Source organism: Equus asinus, chromosome 29, assembly GCF_041296235.1.
Source record: "Equus asinus isolate D_3611 breed Donkey chromosome 29, EquAss-T2T_v2, whole genome shotgun sequence".
Lineage (NCBI taxonomy): Eukaryota > Metazoa > Chordata > Mammalia > Perissodactyla > Equidae > Equus > Equus asinus.
The window spans coordinates 30,150,327-30,172,795 of record NC_091818.1 but is presented as its reverse complement, the minus strand read 5'-3'; the positions used below and the strand labels follow the sequence as shown (position 1 = coordinate 30,172,795).

Genomic DNA, 22,469 nt, shown 5'->3' with positions numbered 1-22,469 from the left:
TAAACAAATGTACATGGATCAAAATAAAGGGGATAGAAAATTTTTCTTCATTGCTAGAGTTTATTTGCTCCTTATAAATTTCTGAAGTTTTGTTTCTGAGATTATCCTCTGAATCTATGATGTCAGATTCCCCAGGAAATTATGATTACCTTTGACGTCGAGAGCACACCTGTAGATGCATGTAGATTCATTGGAGTCAGTGATGCTGCAGTGCTACAGTCTTCAAATACAGTCTTAGAAGTGGATAGTAACACAGTACCAGAATTTAACTATAGCATTTAGTTATATCACAGATGTCAGTCATAGCTAAGAAGGGTTTGTAGGGGTTAAGATCCAGAAAAGGATAGCAGTGTCTTGAAAGAGATCTCCCTCTGCAAATTATTTTGGGGGGGAACTTATTAACATCTTTGTAGGTATCTATAGACCTGCATTCTTAATTATGAGTGTGATTAGTTTCCACTATACCACGGTACATTCTACTGAAATATATTTAAAGTGAAAAAAATGATAAAGTAAAAAGAAAACCCAATAATAAATATGGTGGATCCAAATGATTACTATTAGAACCCTTTTTTAATTATGATAAGTGATGACATTTTCCTTAGCTACTGCTATATTATTCTACGTACTTCAGAAACTTCAGGTTTTAGTTTATTTTAAATGTCTTTTTACTAACAGAAATCCCTGCCACTGAACCTCCACAACTGGCTGGCAGATGCCCAGAGTCAGAGCACAGCGCGTGGATTCCTTTTCATGGTCACTGCTACTATATCGAGTCTTCGTATACAAGGAACTGGGGCCAAGCTTCTCTGGAATGTCTCCGAATGGGTAAGTGCCACATTTCCTGTAAGAAAATCTCACAATCATCTATTCTGAATTACTATGGTACTAATAAAACTGTACATTAAAGACATAAGAAATAAAAATAACTGGTTATTTTTCTTAATAATTTATATTATAACAGAATGGCCAACATCACACCCCCCAAAATGTAATTTCCAACGTGGTAGGCTCAAAATCTTAAAAAATTCCAGTAGAAAACAATCATTTGCTGAACAAGTCTGTCTTACTTTCTGCCCTAATCTTCTCACTTGTTAGGATTCTCATTCTCAGTTATCTCTTATGATTGATAAGCTCAGGTTTCAGAAATGTCCAAGAACCACTTTGCTTTACCATTAACAGAAAAACATTTGGATCTGATTATTGTTTGTGAAGAAAAACAAAACTCAAATAGACAGACATAGATGGATAATTTCCCCCCTGAAATAAAATGTCAAATAAAACTAATTTTTCAGGGCACTTTAAAAATCCACTTCATTAAATCCCACTGACTCTTTTACAGAATTATTTTTTTTTGCTGAATTTGGCTTATGCCCTAAGTGAGCATTCTTCATCCAACAGCGCTGTGCGATGGTTGTGTTGTCATTTCCTTCACGTTCATTCAGAAGTCAACCTTGAGTTCTGACGTTGTCTTTTTACTTTTATGTATCTATTTTTTCTTTAGCTTTATTGAAGTATAATTGGCAAATAAAATTATAAAACATTTAAAGTACACGACATGATGATTTGATATACATATACATTGTGAAATGCCTCCCACCTTCAAGTTAATTAATACATCTGTTGCATCACATATTTACCTTTGTTTTTTTCTTTTTTAGTGAGAACACTTAAGCTCTACTCTCTGAGCAAATTTCAATTATACAATACAATGTTGTCAACTATAGTCACTATGTTATATGTTGCTGGATCCTCATACTTTATTCATCTTATAGCTGAAAGTTCGTACCCTTTACCAAACTCTCACTATTTCCCCCAACCCTCGGCTTCTGGCAATTACTGTTCTACTCTCCGTTTCTGTGAGTTAGCCTTTTTTCTTTTTAATTTCACATGTAAGTTTCACATGCACTATTTGCCTGTCTCTGTCTGGCTCATTTCCTTAGAATAATGCCCTCCAAGTTAATCAATGTTGGCAGGATTTCCCTCTTTTTTAAGGCTGGATAATATTCCATTGTATGTATATATAATATTATTTTTTATCCTTTGATTCTGTCGATGGACACTTACTTAGGTTGTTTCCATACCTTGGCCATTATGAATAACGCCGCAATGAACATGGGAGTAGAGATATCTCTTTGAGATAATGATTTCATTTCCTTTGGATATAGACCCGGAAGTGAAATTGCTGGGTCCTATGGTAGTTCTATTTTTAGTTTCTTGAAGAACCTCCATACTGTTTCCTGTAGGAACTGTACCAGTTTACATTCACAGCAACACTGCACAAGGGGTCCCTTTTCTCCACCTCCTTGTCAGCATTTGTTATCTCTCTCTTTTTTTTCCCCACAGGAAAAGATTGGCCCTGAGCTAATATCTGTTGCCAGTCTTCCTCTTTCTTTTTCCTCCCTAAAGCCCCAGGGCATGGTTGTATATCCTAGTTGTAAGTCCTTCTAGTTCTTCTATGTGGGATGCCACCACAGCATGGCAACTGACCAACAGGGGGTGTGGTTCCATGACTGGGAACTGAACCTGGGCTGCTGAAGTGGTGAGAACACCAAACTTTAACCACTAGGCCATCAAGCCTGGCTCTGTTATCTCTCTTTTTGATAATAGGCAGCCTAATAAGTGTGAGGTGATATCTCATTGTGGTTTTAATTTGTATTTCCCTGATGATTAGTGATGCTGAGCACCTTTTCATGTATCTATTAGCCATTTGTAAGTCTTCTTTGGAAAAAAGTGTCTATTCAGATCCTTTGCCCATTTTTAAATTGGGTTATTTGTTGTTTTGATATTGAGTTGTATCAATGCCTTGTGTATTTTAGATATTAAACTCCTATTAGAATATGTGGTTTGCAATGTTTTCTCCCATTCCATAGGTTGCCTTTTCATTTTATTTATGGTTTTCTTTGCTATGCAGAAGCTTTGTGATTTGATGGAGTCCCATTTGTTTATTTTTGCTGTTGTTGCCTTTGCTTATGGTGTGGTGTCAAATCCAAAAAATCGTCACCAATATCGATGTCAAGGAGCTTACTATCTATGTTTTCTTCTAGGAGTTTCATGGTTTCAGGTGTTACATTCAAGTCTTTAATCATTTTGAGTTGATTTTTCTGTACAATGTAAGACAGAGGTCCAGTTTTCTCAGCACCATTTATTGAAGAAGCTATCCTTTTGCCTTGTATATTCTTAGCTCCTTTGTTGAAAATTTACTGACCATATATATATATGGGTTTATTTCTGGGCTCTTTATTCTATTCCACTGATCTATGTTTCTGTTTATATGCCAGTAATACACTGTTTTGATTAGTAAAGCTTTGTGAAATAGTTTGAAATCAGGAAGTGTGATGCCTCTAGCTTTGCTGTTTCTCAAGATTATTTTGGCTATTCGGGTTCTTTTGTGGTTCCATTCAAATTTTATGATTCTATTTCTGTGAAAAATGTCATCGGAATTTTATTAGGGATCGCATTGAATATGTAGATGGCTTTGGGTAGTATGGACATTTTAACAATATTAATTCTTTCAGTCCATAAGCATGGTATATCTTTTCATTTATTTGTGTCTTCAATTCTTTCATCAATGTTTCATCATTGTCAGTGTACAGGACTTTTACCTCCTTAGTTAAATTTATTCCTAAGTATTTTACTCTTTTTAAAGCCCTTGTAAATAGCATTGTTTTCTTAATCTCTTTCTGATAGTTTGTTGTTAGTTTATAGAAACACGAGTGATTTTCGTATGTTGATCTTGTATCCTGCAACCGTACTGAATTCGTTTATTAGTCCTGTTTTTTAGTGAAGTCTTTAGAGATTTCTACATATAAGATCATGTCATATGTAAACAGAGACAGTTTTACTTCTTTCTTTTTGGTTTGGATGCTTTTTGGGTTTTTTTTTTTTTTTTTTGCCTTGTTTAGTTGCTCTGGCTAGGTCTTCCATTTCCATGTTGAGTAAAAGTGGTGAGAGTGGACATCCTGAGCTTATTCCTGATCTGAGAGGAAAAGCTTTCCACTTTTCAGCATTGAGTATGATGTTAGCTGTGGGCTTATCATTTATGGTCTTTATTTTGTTGAGGTACTGTGATTTCTGCTTGTACTTTTTATAGTTTCTATCTTTTTGTTGAAATTCTTTCTTTGTTCGTGCATTGCTTTCCTGACTTCAGTGAGCATCTTTATAACTGTTATTTTGAACTCTCTATCAGGTCAATCACTTCTCTCTGTTTCATTAAGGTAGGTTTGGAGATTTATCATGTTCTTTTGTTTGGAACACGTTTTCTTTTTCCTTCATTTTCTTTGACTCTCTGTGTTGGTTCCTGCACATTAGACAGAACAGACCACCTCGCCCAGTCTTGAAAGACTGGTCTCATGTAGAAGTGAAACTCATCAATCAACCCAGCCCAAGCTCCTGTCTGTCTCTCACACCTTTGTGATTGTCCAACCTGCTGTCTTTGTTTTAGTGGCTCCCAGTAGTTGAGGTTGTGCCAAGACCCAAGGATATCCCAAAGGAGAGGATCACAGTCAGCACATAAATGCAGGCTGATTAGAAGCTGGACCCTCAGGCAGAAGCTGGGAAAGTACATAAGCCAGGTGTGTGTACAGCTCCTTTCAGAGGATATTATTGACCTGGTTTTATCATTGCAGCAGGCCAGAGGGAGAGGTGGTGGCAGTGCCCACCAGCTCCCCCGAGCTTTGTGAAGGATCACAGCTGGCCCCAAATGCATGAAAATGAGCAGCCAGACCCCCAGGCAGCAGGTTGTAAAGTCTGCAGTCAATCTCCTTCCAGGGAAATACAGAGATGGGCGTTTTTGCCTGTTTCCTCTTAGCTGAGCCCTGGGAATAGAGGCATGGTGAATACTTGCATGCCCATTAAGAACTGCTTTGTCGTTTTCTATAGTCCTGTAGGTCTCATGACTGGAAATCTCATTGGCTTTCACATCTAGGTGTTTTGGGGATCCATCCCTCATGTAGTAGCCTTAAAACTTGGGGGGCTAGACATGTGGCCCAAACCCTTCACTCCTCAGAGAGAAGCTGAGAGTTAGGGGTTCCCTCCTTATTGTATGGTGCTGTGCTGGGGGTGGGGTTTATGAAGAGAGTGTGTCTCAGCCTTTCCTACTTGTTTAGGTATGGGTATTTTCACAATTGCCCTATGTGTAGGAGTCACTGAACTGGTTTCTGGATTTCTCGGAAGGAATTGCTCTATGTTTAGCTATTCATTTGGTGTGTCTGTGGGAGGAGGGAATTTCACGGGCTTCTTACCATCTTAGTCCCTCCCTTTGAATTTTGACTTTAAATTCCGTGTCAGATGAAGTCTACTTTGTCAGTTTTTGCTTCATGTATTTTGGGGCTTTATTGTTAGGTACATGTAACTCTATAATTGTTGTACAGTCTTGATGAATTGAAACTTTAATCATTGTAAAATGTCAGTATTTGTCTCTAAAAAAGTAACAATTTTTGTCTAAAAGTCTATTTTGTGTATTATTAGTATAGACACTGCAGCTCTTTCTTTGTTACTGTTTGCATAGCATATCTCTTTCCATGCTTTTACTTTCAACCTATTTGTGTCTTTCACTCTCAAGTGTGTATTTTGTAGACAGCATATAGTAGGATCATTTTAAAATTTATTTCCATTTATTTATTCTTATTTTTTATTCATTCTCTGTCTTTTGATTGGAGTAGTTAATCCATTTACATTTAATGTAATTACTGATAAGGTAAAATTTGTAAGTGCTATTTCATTTATTTTCTGTATGTCTTACGTCTTTTGGTTCCTCCATTTCTCCATTTCTGCCTCCTTTTATGTTAAAGAGATAATCTCTAGTGTACCATTTTAATTTCCTTGTTATTTCTTTTATGATGTATTGTTTATTTTCCTAGTGGTTGCCCTGGGTATGACAATTAACATCTTAATATGCAAAAATCTAGTTCAAATTAATATAAATGTAATTTTAATAGTGTACAAAAATTTTGCTCTTATATAGCTTCATTCCCTCCACAATCCTTTGTGATATCATTGTCATGCAAATGCATCTTTATACATTGTATGCCCATCAGCACAAATTTATAATTTTTGCTTCATGTACTTGTCTTTAAATCATATAAGGTTAAAAAAAAGAATTACAAACAAAAAGTAAATTAATACTGTCTTTTATTTTTACCTACGTAGTTACCTTTACTGATGCTCTTTATTTCTTCTTGTGGATTTGAGTTACTATCAAGTGTTCTTTCATTTCAGCCTGAAGAACTCTCTTTAGTATTTCTTGTAGAGTAAATCTGCTGGGGACAAATTCTTTCCATTTTTGTTTATCTAGGAATGTCTTAATTTTCCCTTCATTTTTGAAGGATAGTTTTGCTGGATAGAAAATTGTTGGTTGAGAGTCATTTTCCTTCAGCCTTTTGAATATGTCATCCCACTGCCTTCTGGCCTACACGGTTTCTGATGAGAAATCAGTGTTAATTTTATTGAGGATCACTTGTACATGATGAGTCATTGCTCTTGTGCTGATTTTAAGGTTCGCTATCTTTTGACAGTTTGATTATGGTGTGAATCTCCTTGAGATTATCCTTGTTGGACATTGTGGAGCTTCCTGGGTGTATACATTAATGTTTTTCATCATATTTGGGAAGGTTTGGGCCATTATTTCTTCAAGTCTTCTTTCTGCCTCTTTCTTTCCCTCCTTTCCTTCTAGGAATCCCACTATGTGTATTTTGATATGTTTGATGATGTCCCACAGATCTCTGAGGTTCTGTAAATTTTTCTTCTTTTTTCCCCATTATTCAGACTAGATCATCTCAATTTACCTATTTTCAAGTTTGTTGATTATTTCTTTTGCTTTATTAAATCTGCTGTTAAGGCCCTCTAGTGGGTTCTTTCTTTCAATTATTGTAATTTTCAACTCCAGAATTCTATTTTTAAAAAATAATTTCTATCTCTTTATTAATATTCTCTATTTAGTGAGACATTGTCTCACACTTTCTTTTGGTTTTTTAGATGTGTTTCCCCTTAGTTATTTAAACATCTTTAGCATGGCTGCCTTAAAGTCTTTGTCCAGTAAATCCGAGGTGTGGCTTTCTCAGGGAGAGTTTGTATTGACTGCTTCTTTTCCTGGGTATGGGCTGTACTTCCTTGCTTACTTGCATTTCTTGTAATTTTTTGTTGAAAATTGAATATTTTAAATAATATAATAGGAACCTTTGGAAATAAGATTTTTTTCCACTCCACAGAGTTTGTTGCTATTGCTGTTTGTTGTTGTTTGCTTATTCCTTCACTGACTCTCCAATTCTTTTTCATGTGAGGTCAGTTTAGTCTCTGCTTAGTGGTTGGCTAATGATTGGGAAAAGATTTTCTTAAGTTCCTAGAAAAAATAAGTCTCCCAGGTTTTACTCAGGGGCTTTATCTGAAGACATGCTTTCAACACTCATACAGAAAGATTAAAACTCTGCCTTCACCTTCACTTCCTGCTTGTGCAGATCCTCAAGGTCAGCCTTGAGGTGAGAGCTTAAGGATTTCTCAGTTCTTTTTCAGAAATGCACATAGTCCTGGGCATGTCCACACCCCAGTTCATGTCTGTGGCCTTCTAAATGCCCAGGAATAGGTCAGTGCTTTTTAAAGCTCCCTATGGACAGCTCATTCTCATTTTTCCTTTTAAGTTTTTTGGTTAGCTTGTTGTTTTCCTGAAATGTTATACCTGCCTCAGGCAGCTGTGATGTTAGACAATTGCCACGGATAGTTTTTGACGTACATTCCCAGGAAAAAGGCTGTTTACACTAGGTGAACTCTGAATCAGATCAAATAAAAGCAAGCTTTGCAACTAAGGTTTTCCAGGGAACTGTCAGAGACATCCAATAGTGGAAATTTTTTGAGAATGGGAATTTGAAAGAACTCCAACCCCATTCTGACTTTTCCAGTGGCTTCTAGGCTACTGGTTTTCACTGTGATTTAGGGCTGTTGGTTTTTAAGACAACCACAGAGCTAGGAATAAGACAATAGGATTAGGACAAGTTAAAACACCATGAAGCTCACTATTCATACCAAGATTGAATCATTTTTCTTGAATAAATTCTTCCTGGATTGTTACAAGCCATTAATTAATCTTCTGCCTTCTAAAAAAGTTGATTTTGACAAATTTTTCAGTGTTTTATTGCTTTTGCAGAGAAGAGGATTTTCAGGGGTACTTACTCTGCCATTTTTTATGATGTCACTTGAAGTCTGCTTTGTGCTTTTTTCATTAAAAAAACGTTTTTCCTTCATGTTGCTCAGTATTTTTAAAAATTTTGCAATGAATATGTAGAAATATTGTTTTCAATTTTAAGTGACTATATTTTCCTGTAAATAAAGTGAGTGATTCTCATTCATCAAATTATGTCCAAATATTTTGAAACGGCTATTGTCTATGAAATACATTTAATAACAGAATATGTAAAAGTGCCATGAAAAAAATCCTCAGGGGGGCAATCCAGGACCCAGTAACATGGGATACAGGCCTATGGTTAAGTGTAGGCCCTCAAGATGCAGAGTGCCTGGATCATGCCGTGAATCTGCCCTCTACTATCATTAGGATCTTGGCAAATTGCTGACACTCTGCACTTTAGGTTCCTTATCTATAAAATGGGGTAACAATAGTACCCATTTAATAAGGGTGTTGTAAAATTTTAGTGAGCTCATGCTTGTAAAGCCCAAAGCAAAATATCTGGCATAAAGTGCTTAAAATATATTAGTATTTATTATTAAAAAGCTATAGATGTTTACTATAAAATCAAATGCCAACACTCAACCAACCTTAATCTAATGTGGGTTGTCAGTGCCATAGTCATCCAGTCAGTCTTTCAGTTTCCTCTCTTCTTACTTTGTATAATTCTATACATACAGCTGGATTAAGACAGTGTACTGCATCATTCTGCTGCCTGAAAAAACTAAATGTTCTTTATCACCGCATTACCCTAAATACCAATCTCTTGCCATCTGCAGTGAGGCCTAACCCAAGTCCATTTTTACCCATTGACCAGATTAGTCTAGTCAAACTGAACCATCTGTTAATGCTTTCAATTTCCCCCAGTAGATTGATCTATCTATTATCTATGATCAATCTAGCCTATCTTTATCATATTACGTCACCATAAACCACATATGAAGGATTCCACGTGTCTGTCAGCCATGTTCCTGAAGAAGCTCTATGCTTTCCTCTATGTCTTTTCTTTTATTCTTTCTCTTCCTGGAATTATTTTCTATCTTTTCTTCTTGAAATCCTATGTTCCTTAATGTCTTAAATTCTATTTCCTCTATGCTCCCTTTTAGTTGCTTCACCTAAAACAAGTCTTCTCCCTATTTGACATGTCAGTAGCATATTATACTTATTTCCTCATCTAATGCTTTCCTTTATACTCTCAACTCATTACTACCCACTGAACCATAACCTTCTTAAGACATATTCTATGTCCTACTCATCTTTGCATGTCCTGCAGCAAGTTGTTCAGTGCTTGAGCAAGAATGATGCTTAAAAAATCATATTTTCAGAATGGAAATTGAGATTCTGAGATGACAAATGTCCACTCTTTGAAATTCTTCCCCTTAAGTGGCGAGGTTGGGATGATTTTTATTGCTCTTAATATCAATACTGTCATTATAAAAATATTTTTAGGTACTTCAGTGTGCTTCCATCATATTCGTCCTTTTACAATTTGCAGGTTCCTCTTTGGTTTCCATTGAAAGTGCTGCTGAATCAAGTTTTTTGTCATATCGAGTTGAGCCACTTCAAAGCAAAACCAATTTTTGGATAGGATTGTTCAGAAATGTTGAAGGTAATTTTCACAGAACAATTATTTAATCACAAATATTTCAAAATATTGTACGTTAAACAAGGTGTCAGTTCCGGAAAGTCTTGCCTTAAACAAATGATTAATTTGTGAAGAGTTTAAAAATTCGAACTCATATTTTCCTTTGAGATAAGAACTGAAATTTTAAATGACTCATATATTGTGCTATCTTGAAAGTTTCTAATTATAAGCATGTCTTCTGTGGCTAAATTAGTCTAAAAAGAAAATATCTTCTATCTTTTCCTGGAAAAAAATTAGGGAAGGATGAGTATACATATTTGTACTAATTAGGAATTTTCAACTAAAGCTTTACAAGAAAGATATTTCTCTCAGTTTCCTTCTCTGTAGTAATGAGTCATTGTAATCTTGCCTCTTAAAAGTCTGGTTGTAAACAATGATTGATTGTAGTATAAAATAATATACTTGGAAATTTTACGTGAATAAGTTAAATTTATTTTAAGATGGATTATTTTGAACTTTACCTTTATTGGCTTTATTTGATAATCAGGAAAGTGGGTGTGGATAAACCACAATCCAGTCTCCTTTGTCAACTGGAACACGGGAGACCCCTCTGGTGAACGAAATGATTGTGTAGCTTTGCATGCATCTTCTGGATTTTGGAGTAATATTCACTGTTCTTCCTACAAAGGATATATTTGTAAAAGACCAAAAAGTAAGTAAGAATTTGTCCCATGGTACATAAGTTCACAGATCACCATTTCTTTCAAATGTTAAGATATCCGGTGTGGGATTATAATGTGATTACAGGTCCCTTGCAAGCTCTCCTCCTGGATAAGTGACAAATCCAGTCTACCATGGCAATCAATTGTCTGCAGCTCTGAGGCAGCACGACACACTCTCTGTCTGCTTAGCTGACATAATGATTTTGGTAGATCAATACATTTACAATGGGATATCCATACCTATGGATTTGTGAAGTCGCAAGCAGTGTGGAGAGCCAGCCTACAGAACGTTATGGCATGAGAGGAGAAGAGATGAAACAGTCCCCTGGCCAAACCAGAGGAGGTCAGGGTTCTGGAGAGGAATCAGGATTTATTATGGGATAAATCATGTAAGACCAAGGAAGTCTCCTTCTGAGACTGGGTGGCAGACCACGGAAGGACAAGGATTGAGGGAATTAATAGAACTTGCTCCCGATGTATCTGGACTTTAATAATATTTTTATTCCACTCCACTTCACATAATATCCTTCCCAAGAGATAAAATGATTAATTAGATAATAGATTTAAATGAATGAACTAGATATATCAGCACTTCATCCCCAGTGGATTTGATTGTTTTAGAATTGTGTAGTTCTCCAGTCTTTTCAAATTCTGTTCTAAGATGCCACTCCCTTTGGTGCAATGTTGGAGTCTTATTTTACTTTTCACTCAAATGCCTTGCAATACCTTAGGCTTCAGTGGGCGAATTTCACAATTGCTAGCCCAGAATACATTATTTATGGGTAGATTGGGTAGATTTTGAGGGTGAATCAGTGGCTCAAATGCAACTCAGAAGATTACACTTTTAGATCTTCTAATGTATTCAAATTCTCCATACTGTAAGATGCTGTTATAGAATACATAGGCTGATAAGTCCATCTGTATAGATATACGGATCTATCCATCTATCTATCTATTGTCTGTCTATATCATCTCATATCACCATAAACCAAATATGGAGGATTCCATGTATCTGTGACCAAATAATACTCACTATCAACATGCAATTATTGTGGGTTTCTATAAGTATTTAATTAAATTCTTATTTTACACACAGTTGTTGATGCTGAACCTACTACTGCATTAATTACAACAAAAGGTAAGACCATTATGAAATTTCTAGTTCTGTATTAGTAATACATCCATACAGTTTGTTTCAAAAACCATAATAATCCCTTCCTACACTCCCCGCACTCTCAGTAGAATTGCGTGAGCTTTACTAGCCTTTGACATTATGTCATCAACTTGCCTTGAATGATGCTCTACAAAAACAGACCTTGGAGTCAAGTTGGTGTTTTTACTGTAGATGTTATGGAAGACATTGACTGCTCTGTTACAAAGAGTTGCCTTATGAAAACCCACGGAAGAAATTTCTCTCAGGCATCCCTGTGGTTTTTTCTTTTCTCTTTTTTTAAGCAATGTTTTTCATTTTAATTTTATAGACAATTTGAATTAGGTAACTGATCCTATTTCGCTCATTTTGTTGGCTGCTAAAAAAACACAAAGTGAGATTTATGGCTTGCCTGCAACCCCCATATAACCTCATGGGTGCTATTGGTTAATTAATTATAGTCATGAATTCAGATTTCCACTACTCCTATTTTCTTTTTCCCCTAATTTTCTCTCTTGCTTTTTATTGCCACCATCATTATTATTACTATTCTATTTACCTTCATATGATGTATTTGTAAGCAGCCTTAAATTATTTTGAAACAGGTATAAATATTTTAAAATATCGATTCACCAGCTCCATGCTGCATAGACATGAAATATTCTTGCAACTGAATAATAATCTTAACATTTAAAGTAATCCTCTATGTCATAAGGACTCCGCTTTTCATTTCCTGCATGTCTGTTTGAGAAATGTCTCTGGAAAGAATATTCTTGCATTTTAGTTTTTCAAAAAAGAAAGTTGTATTGTTCTCCATAGCATTCAACCTTCTGCCTCCCTCCACCTTTTTCCTAATGATTTTGTTTATTTATAGCTGACCCAAGGAAGATGGAACCTCCCAAACCATCTTCCAACATGGCAGGAGTCGCAGTCATTGTGGTCCTCCTGATTATAATCGGTGCTGGCCTCACTGCATATTTCTTTTATAAGAAAAGACGTGTGCACTTACCTCAAGAGAACACTTTTGAAAACACTCTCTATTTTAACAGTAGATCAAGTCCGGGAACTGGTGATACAAAAGATCTCATGGGCAACATTGAACAGAATGAACACGCCGTCATCTAGTATCATAATGTGATTTAGATGTATTTGAATTTTATAAAATTGTAACTCAAATGTTAAGGTCTTTAATTCAATGTGATTGTTTCCTTTAAAATTAGTACTGTATTGCACTTGTCTGTCCTTTTTCTTTGCCTAATTGCAGAAATAATTGCTCATTTTCTAGCCTGGTGAGATATTTTCACAAGAGAGGAATAATAATATTGACTATCACTTAAAAAATATCTTAGGTGAAGACACGGCACGAAAATGCCAACATTTAAGCATCACTCGTGAGCTAATTTTGACTGTGTGCAGATTACAAAAACCTCAAACTTGTAAGCTTCCTGAAATAGTTTAAAGAGCTCCCAAAGTAGTTACCTACTGAATTGTATTTCCGTAATTAGAAGACCATTTCAAAAACTAAGTACAAATAACCTCTAGTGGCATAAAAATGTAGCCATGTTTTTCTTTTAGCAATCTTGATTTTCACTCCAGTGATTTAGAATTGTATTTGTACATGTGCAGAAAAAATTAGGCAGCTGAGAATCTTGTGTTCCCCAAGCAGAGTTTTCTAGACCGAATATTGCAAATGTGTTCTCTGTCCTGTTCTATGTATATCAGGAATGCCAAGATGTGAAATAAAACTGTAAATTTGCGTAACTGGATGTACTTAGATAATGTGAAATAAACGTCAAAGACAAGGTCTATTTTTAATAGATTTGTATTTTGGTGATCTTGCTAAGTGTCAATTCTCTTTTAAATGTGATTTCTTTATCCATTTACGTTACACTTAGCTTTAGTCTGAAAATAAGCGATTTTATCAGTAGAGGAATTCTTTAAATTAAACCCTTCATTTATGTGGAAAAGATATGTTGCTAAAATACCATGCATGGTGGCCGGCTCCATGGCCAAGTGGTTAAGATCGTGTCCTCCGCTGCGGTGGCCCAGGGTTTGGATCCTGGGCGCGGACAACATGGCACCACTCGTCAGTCCACGTTGAGGTGGCGTCCCACATCCCACAACTAGAAGGACCTGCAACTAAGATATACAACTGTGTATGGGGGGCGGGGTTGGGGAGATAATGAAGAAAAAAAAAAAGATTGGCAACAGTTGTTAGCCCAGGTGCCAATCCTTAAAAAAAAAAAAAAAAGATTGGCAACAGTTGTTAGCCTAGGTGCCAATCTTTAAAAAAAAAAAAAATACTATGCATGAAATGAATGTTTTACCATAATCCCCCAGATCTTCCCCATAAAGTTGATGCAACTCAGAATTCAACAATCTAAGACCATTATTGGGAATTAGATCTCTAAGTGGCTTTTTCTCATGTTAACAATTCCTTTTTGCTTAAGGATTTGATGTTAATTAAAGCTTCATGTACGTTGTGAAATACCTTGGAGGTTTCACATCTCACAAAGGTACCAAACTGCCAGCTCATCCTTGCCGTTCCAAAGGGATTGCTCATGGCCAAGAGTTCCTCCCCCGAGGTCCCTGGACAGGACTCCCCTTGGGTGGCATGGAGAGGTCTATGAGGGCCCCCAATTACATGGAAAATGTTCCTATTTGTGTTCGTGTCTCTTTTTTTTTTTCTGGGAAGAAAGTAGCTAGATTTTCAAGAAAGTTCCACAATTCAAAAGAGATTAAGCAGCAGCTGGTGGGGTAGGGGGAGGATGGCGTTTCCAATACCTCAACTTAGATAGGTGACAGGTCGAAAGAAATAGGACCTGAGAGGTGGGTGATGGTGGGAAAGGTTGCTGGGTACAGACAACTCCTCGCACATTTGAAACAATAGAAAACAAAGTGGCTTTCCATTTTCTTGGTAAGAACAAAGTGTATTCCATTTGAAGTTCCAGTGGAAACAATGGCTGCAGCATCAAAGCTCTGTGTGGTGAATTATACTAAAGAAATTCCTCTCCTAATATATATATATATATATCTCCTACATATATATATACATATATTCCTAATTTATATTCCTAATATATATTCCTTATATATGTATATATTTCTAATATATTTTCCTTATACATATATTCCTAGTATATATATTCCAAATATACTTAATCCTAATATGTATATATATTCCTAATACATATTTTAATTTTATATAAATTTTTATTATATATATATTTTATATATAAACACGTATTATTTTTCTCTCAAGATACAAGAGAGAATTAGAAATATGAAATGAGGGGAAATACATGAGTGAGCTTGACTTACAAAGTCTTTACACATCATTTTTATTATAATTTATAATAATTTTCATGTTATTCAAAATAACGCATTTTCACAGAAAATATTTTGGACTTCAAACAACATATATCTCAGACTTAAATGTCTTATCTTTTCTAGAAATGGTCTGTGTTTGACAGAGAGCTAACTATTGTACTTCCCACTCTCACATTGTCCACTCAGACAGATAATCCTGTGGATAAGTGGTATGCGTCCACACACCTGCCGAGCAGAATACTCACATGGCAAGGCTATGGGATGGGGGTGGCGGGGGGCAATATACAGGGTGGAGAAGAGCAGTTTTGGTTGGTTTTATGCGTTTGGTTTCAGTTTTGGTGGTTGTAGTTGATTTGTTTTGTGTTTTAACCAGAAATTCTCTCTGGGGATTAAATGTTGAAGTGCTCTCCTCGGTGGCTTTGCACTCGCACCAGAACTCGGCAGCTGGAAGATTCTTAAGGATGTTTTCTTCCCAGTTGAACGCAAACAATGTGAATAGTCTGTAGCTTGGACTCTAAGAATAAAGGTGATGTCTGTAGAGACAGGTAGAGTCCTGATCCACCCATTTTTCAGTATTCGCTCCTGCTCTGCTTGTACGTTTACCCATTCAGTCATCAGCTCTTTGTAGCGCATCTAATACGTGTGCCAGCCATCGAGCTAGCTCCTGGAGCGTCAAATATGGATAAGAAGCAGTGTCCACAGGAAGCACACAGTCTAGCGGAGGTCCACACAAAGAGATCATTTTCAGCAACGTTGGGGATGCACTGGTAGAAATACACATAGGATATTTTTTCCAGCTTTATTGAGATATAATTGGCATATAATATTGTGTAAGTTTAGGGTGTACAATGTAATGATTTGAAGGAAGTACATATTGCAAAATGATGACCACAATAAGGTTAGTTAACACATCCATTGCCTCACCTGGTTACAATTTGAAATATGCTTAAGATATTAATCGAGTGGTGACAGAGACAGATATGGTTTCAGGAGAAAGAGCCAGGTTTTGGGGGGCCTGAAGAGTCAACTTTTGGGAGGCTTCTTCAAGAAAGGAATACAAAATAATAGTTAAAAGAGTGAAAATTTAGGGCACTGGCTCAGTGACATAGTGGTTGACTTTGCATGCTCCACTTCAGCAGGCCAGGGTTTGTGGGTTCAGATCCTGGGCATGGACCTACACACTGCTCATCAAGCAATGCTGTGGTGTCATCCCACACACAAAATAGAGCTAGATTGGCATGGATGTTAGCTCAGGGCCAATCTTCCTCACCAAAAAAAAAAAAAAAAGTGAAAATTTATTCAGAATGAGAAAAGATCATGACAAATAAATTTTTAAGAGCTGGCAGCTCCAACAAACCTAAGTTCAGGGCAATTACACATTATTTCTAATAATTAACTTCCTGATATGCTTTGTGTTAGTTTTCTAGGATCTACCATAACAAAATACCACAGACTGGGGGGCTTAAACAACAGAAAGTTACTTTCTTACAGTTCTGGAGGCTGGAAGTCCAAGATCAAGGTGCTGGCAGGTTGGGTTCTTCTGAGGCCTCTCTCCTTGGTGTACAGGTGGCTGCCCTCTTGCTGCCTCTTCACATGGTTGTCTCTCAGTGTGCAGGACGCCCTGGTGTCTCCCTGTGTGTCCTACCTCCCCTTATAAGGACACCAGTTAGATACCATTAGGTTATACCTTAATGGACTTAGGTTTTATTTAACCCACTCTTTAAAGACCGTATCTCAAGATACAGTCACATTCTGAGGTTTCGTGGGTTAGAGCTTCAACATATGAATTGTTGGGGTGGGGGATACACAATTCAGCTCATGACTTCTGTTCCTGTGGTAACACTTCTTTTTGATTGTCACTTGTATTCATCAGGGCTGTCCAATATACATCTATCTATCATCTATGTATGTATGTATGTATGTATGTATGTACGTATGTATCTATCTGTCTATCTATCTATCTTTCTATCTATCTATCTATCTATCTGATTTATTTTAAGGAATTGGATTATGCAATTGTGGAGGCTTGGTAAGTCCAAAATGTACAGCCCAGGCCAGCAGGCTGAAGACCCAGGGAGGAACTGCAGTTTGAGTCCAAAGGAAGTCTGCTGGCAGAAATCTTCTGGCTCTTTGTTCTATTAAGGCCTTCAACTGGTTAGACGAGGCTCACCCATGCTATGAAGGGTTATCTGCCTTACTCAAAGTCCACTGATTTAAATGTGAAAATCATACCAAAAAAACACCTTCACGGAAACATCCAGAATAATGCTTGACCAAATATCTGGGTACCATGGCCCAGCCAAGTGGACACATAAAATTAACCACTACACCCCTTATACGGCAATGGTTTTATAATTATTTTTAAAGAGGGAGTAGAAAGATAATGCAGCTTTGCATGATCAATCAGAATTTTTAAAAAGCTTTGACAGTTTAGGAAAGGTTCTGACAACTTGTTATTGATAATGTGGTGTAAATTTTTAAGATTATGGTCAAATATGGGAAAACCACTATTGAATTTCATTCATATATTGATATATTCAAATATCACTAATATTTCAGGGCACTCATTTTGAGAGTTTTTCTTGTGCAATGAATAATTTTAAATACCTTTGAATTTGGTGATTCTCGCTAATCAGTTTCTTGACACTGTTTTTGTAATGGCATATTATATGATATTTGGTGAGGTTGTTATTTTATGTCGTCAGCTAAAAATTTAAATCTTTTTCTAAAATGTTCATCTGATTCACTTCTCTTCATTTCCTTCATTAACTAAATTACTGTAAAACCTGAGTCTCTTCACTACTTCATTTCGAAATTTATCAGTTCCTGTTTATAAATTACCGTTTTGGGAATCATCTGAAAATTCTCTTGTTCTTATTTATATCTTGATCTCAGAATAATTTCTATTGGTTTCATGGCTAATTTTTCTTTGTTTAATATTCCCATTAATTTTCCTTGCATTTTCTCCTAATTCTTTGATATAGTTTAAAATGACAAAATAAAGTATACTTTCTATACCTTCAAATCTGTCATCTGCCAGTATCTTTAGAAGAATTTCTCAATTGTTTTATTGAAGTGTTCCAAAAATATTTTTCCAAGTTACAGTTAAAGCGGATTATTTGATAAATCTCCAATATCACATTCCCATCAAAACATGCATACTGATTTTATAATTTTATATATCGTGTTACTTAAGCCTTCCATTTTGACTAGGCATCGATGATAACTGAAATTTCTATTCCTATTTTTTTACATTCTGGTGAGTGAAAGAGTTTCTGTAGACTAGCTTCTGGTTTCACATATCTCAAACCTTGTTTCTCTTTTGATTGCCACTTACTTTGGTCCTGTGTTCATTAGGATACTCACATTGCTATATAATTGCTTACATTGTACTTACATTGCTGTGTAAATTCTGATCCTCAAGCTTCCAGTCAAGGCTGGATGATTTGGCACAGTAGATGGTAGGTACATTACTAGAAGTTATTTGAGAAGTGGCTTTTTGCTTAGTTTTACTAGACTGCACTACAGCACCCAGGTACTCAATCAAACATGAATCTACGTGCTCTGTGGAAGGATTTTGCAGAAGCAGTTAAAGTCCCTAATCAGTTGACCTTAAGTTAGGGAGATTATCCTGGGTGGGCCCAACTTAATCAGTTGAACGGTCTGAAAATTGAATTTAGGCTTTTCCTGGGGGAAGAGAGAGAGACTCCTGCTTGTAGATAACAGTTTTGGCCCATGAGGTTCCAGTTTGCTCCTGACCTTCCCTTTCTGATGGCCTGCCCTAAGGACTTAGGATTTGCTTGGCCAGTCTGTCCCAATGGCATAAACCAATTCCTTGTAATGTTTCAATACACATCTGCCTATCTATTTATCATCCATCTATCTAGCTATCATCTATGCATCTATGTATCTATGTATGTATGTATTTATCTATCTCCCTATGTCAATATTTCCTACCGGTTCTACTTCTTTGAACAATGACTGACACACCATTCCTATATTGATAACCACATAAATACATGATTCCACTAAATCCAAACTAAACGTATTCCAAACTCAATATCTGTTTACCCTGATTCCCAAAAATGCTTATGGTCACTCCAAGACAACTCAGCACAAGAGGACGTTTGACAGGGGACGTTGAAGCAGAGAGTCTGAAACAGTTATGGTTAAAATATCTTCCTTCTGCAAATTTTATTTAAAATAACACGGCCACATGCAAACACTGCCAGGGCCCCTCCCAGGGACTTGGAAGGGACCCACACAAGTGAGGGGCCCTACAACTTAAGCTTCATTAGCTTCACTCACTTTGAGTGTCAAGGACAGCTTCTGAGAGAGGTTTCCATGAGCTGAGTCTGAAAGCATGATAGAAAGTATCTCAGATGGTAGGAAGGGAAGGTCAGAATGGACGCCATACGGGGCTGGCCCCGTGGCCTAGTGGTTAAGTTCGCACGCTCCGCTGCAGGCGGCCCAGTGTTTCGTTGGTTCGAATCCTGGGCGCGGACATGGCATTGCTCATCAGACCACGCTGAGGCAGCGTCCCACATGCCACAACTAGAAGAACCCGCAACGAAGAATACACAACTATGTACCGGGGGGCTTTGGGGAGAAAAAGGAAAAAATAAAATCTTTAAAAAAAAAAAAAAAAGAATGGACGCCATACAGAGGAAAACCTCAAGCAAAGCCACTGAGATGAGAAACAGCTGGCTGTAGACAGGGCGGAAAGAGAGATGTCTCTGGCCTGGACTGGATTGTAGGGATCACGCATGCAAATACTGACTGGAAGCGGTCTTCTGGTTGGTCCTCCCTCTACTTGTTCTGCATTCAGAGCACCCTGATGTGGTGTCAGGCTCTACCTAACCAAGGAGACGACATGTCTCGCTACTTCTTTGCCTTGAAACACACCTTAACAAAGCAGCATGCGTGACTTGGTTTAATTTAAAGAGGTCATCAGAAATAACACTCCCTTTTACTCAGACATTCGAGTTTGGGGCCAATAAGTTACTCTCGTGGCTTATGAAGAATCAGGCTCAGAGACTTCCAGAAGACTTAGCTCACATAACCATGGGATGGATAGAACCACTGGCTTTTCTCCATAACAAAACTGGAGGTAGCAAATCCTACCTTAATTTAAAACCTTTGTATTATTAGAATGCAAAGCACCTATCTTTGTGAGAATTTATCCTCTGCTAGTAACGGAAGGAAGACTTATTACATTGTCTACAAATGGATGTCTCAACCCTGGATGGACACTGTAATCACCTGGGCCTCACCCCAGACCCACAAAACCAGAATCTGGGAGTGGGACTCAGACATTGTCTTGACCAGTAGAACAGAACAGAACAGGACAAAAACGAGTAAAATCTCGCCAGGTGATTTTATGAACCGTGTAATGAAGAAATAGTGGTATATAGTCCTAGCTTGAAGGTGTTAATTATCCTTCAGGATTTCCTATTAGGTCAAAATTCTTGAGAACATGAATACAATAATCTCACAATTATGAGAGAGTAGCTGGTGAATATCATGATGTAGCATGAAGACCCTTAATATAACATTTTTTTTCCCAAAAAGAAGATATGACCAAAAATAGTCACATTATAAGTTGCTTTTTCATACTTCCAATTTTTCTCAGAGAATCCATAGTGTGTCCAAGATAAAACAAGAAGATTTCCTTAAAACATTGCTCGGAGTCAAGCCTAAATAGATGTTATCATGAAAATGTTTCGGGAGACTTCTTCCACTGGAAATTTTGCCCAAACTGCTCAACAACATACCACGAACACATATTTCGGTATTAGAACAGCCTTAGCATTCTGTAAATAATGTTTTCCATTCAGAAGGGCTGCCCGACAGGCAGCTCCTTTTAAGAAAAGGTGACACTGACATTGGAAAGGCTCCCAGAGTTGGCTGGAGATCTTGGCTGTACTGTGGGGCCTTTAAAATATTAAAGTTATTCATGGCAGCTCTGCACGATTGGGTTTTGGCAAAGATTATCGATCTCATTCAATGAGCTCTGTGGGAAGTGTGAAAACCTTTCCTATCACAGCTTTCTCCTTATGGGTCTGATTATAGCTCACGTACACGCAGTTCCTTAGGAGGCTTAAGAACTCTGCAAAGCCACCATGTTCTCTTTTCTGTCGATTTCATTTTTTTTCTTTAAGGGCAAGAAAGTTCGAGACTGTGGGCTTGCTCCTGACTTGGGGTTTTGGCAGGTGTTCTCAAACTCTGATGGATGTAAGAACCACAGGGAGAGCTTATTCCAAACACCGATTCTTTGGGCCCAGGCCAGTGATTCTGAGTGAAGAGAGCTGGGCCAGAGTGCTGGAATCTGCGTCCCAACAAGCATCCCAGGAGATGCTGATGCCCTCGGGCTATGATTTTGAGGAGCACTCTATTGTGGAATCATTTTGCATTGAAATAGCATTTTCCCAAGGCTGTTAGAAATCTCACCTAATCCATGAGGTACAGGCAGTAGAGCCAAACAGCATGGGAGTTCACCAGAGCTGCAGTTTTTCCATTCTTTGTGTTCATTCAGCAGGAACTGTGGATGCTAAAATCCACTTCTGCACTTCTTGTCCTGAACTCCCTAATACTCTCTGCTCTCGATGAATGTTTGTGTCCTCCCCCAAATTCATAGGTTGAGACCCAATTCCCAGTGTGACGGTATTTGGAGGTGGGGCCTTTGAAGGTGACCAGGACATAAGGGTGGAGCCTTCATGAATGGGATTAGTACCCTTATAAAAGGCTGCCGGAGAGCTCCCTGTCGCTTCCACCGTGTGAGGACACAGCAAGAAGAAGGCCATCTATGAAGCAGGAAGCAGGCTCTCACCAGACACTGAATCTGCTCTTGCCTTGGTCTTGGACTTCCCAGGCTCTAGAACTGTGAAAGACAAATTTCTGTTGTTTATAAGCCACCCAGTCTACAGAGTTTTGTTATAGCATCCTGAATGGACTAAGACATCCTTTCAGTGCCATGCTGTTCCTACATCCCCTTCACGATCACCATTAATGAGTAAGGTGAATGGATGATTTGTCTCTCTTAGCCAGTCTTAGGCCATAAACTCCAGGAGAGAGGCCAGACATTATGTGGTCCTGGGCAGAACCCTAGATCTCTGTGAAAAGGACCATTTCTCCAAACTGTGGGTGACAGTAGAAAATTACTTGTCTCCATGGAGACTCCCATCTCCTGGGAATGTCAGGCTCCTTGGCTCAGGGTTTGCTCGTCTTATAAAAGGAAGTCAATGGAAACCTTCGAAGGCTCGTGACCATCGCAACTCTGTAATCCAGCTTTATTCTCCTGAGAAGTGACGGGGAAGAAGAAACCTGATCAGCTTCATTGAGAAAAATTGCAATAGAAGATTTCAAAGACTATTCTGTCTCTTATTTTCTCTCAGTTTTTGGGAAATCAGAATAACACTTGGCTATAAAGGTAATAGGGAAACTGATTAGGTACCTATCATATGCCAGGCACGGTAGCAGGTAACCAAATGAATTCCAGTTGGTCCTGAA

At 37.5% G+C, this 22,469-nt stretch overlaps 1 protein-coding gene across 1 annotated transcript in view; it reads left to right on the top strand.

The window, feature by feature from the left end:
- The window catches only part of MRC1 (mannose receptor C-type 1), an 89,023-nt gene extending 75,578 nt beyond the window's left edge, over positions 1-13,445 (top strand). The window contains exons 26-30 of the mRNA XM_014846032.2: positions 679-828; positions 9,669-9,782; positions 10,306-10,470; positions 11,577-11,618; positions 12,505-13,445. Of these exons, the coding sequence (XP_014701518.1) occupies positions 679-828; positions 9,669-9,782; positions 10,306-10,470; positions 11,577-11,618; positions 12,505-12,755 (722 nt within the window). The 3' untranslated portion in view covers positions 12,756-13,445. The remainder of the gene's footprint in view (positions 1-678; positions 829-9,668; positions 9,783-10,305; positions 10,471-11,576; positions 11,619-12,504) is intronic.
- The last annotated feature ends 9,024 nt before the right edge of the window (positions 13,446-22,469 follow it).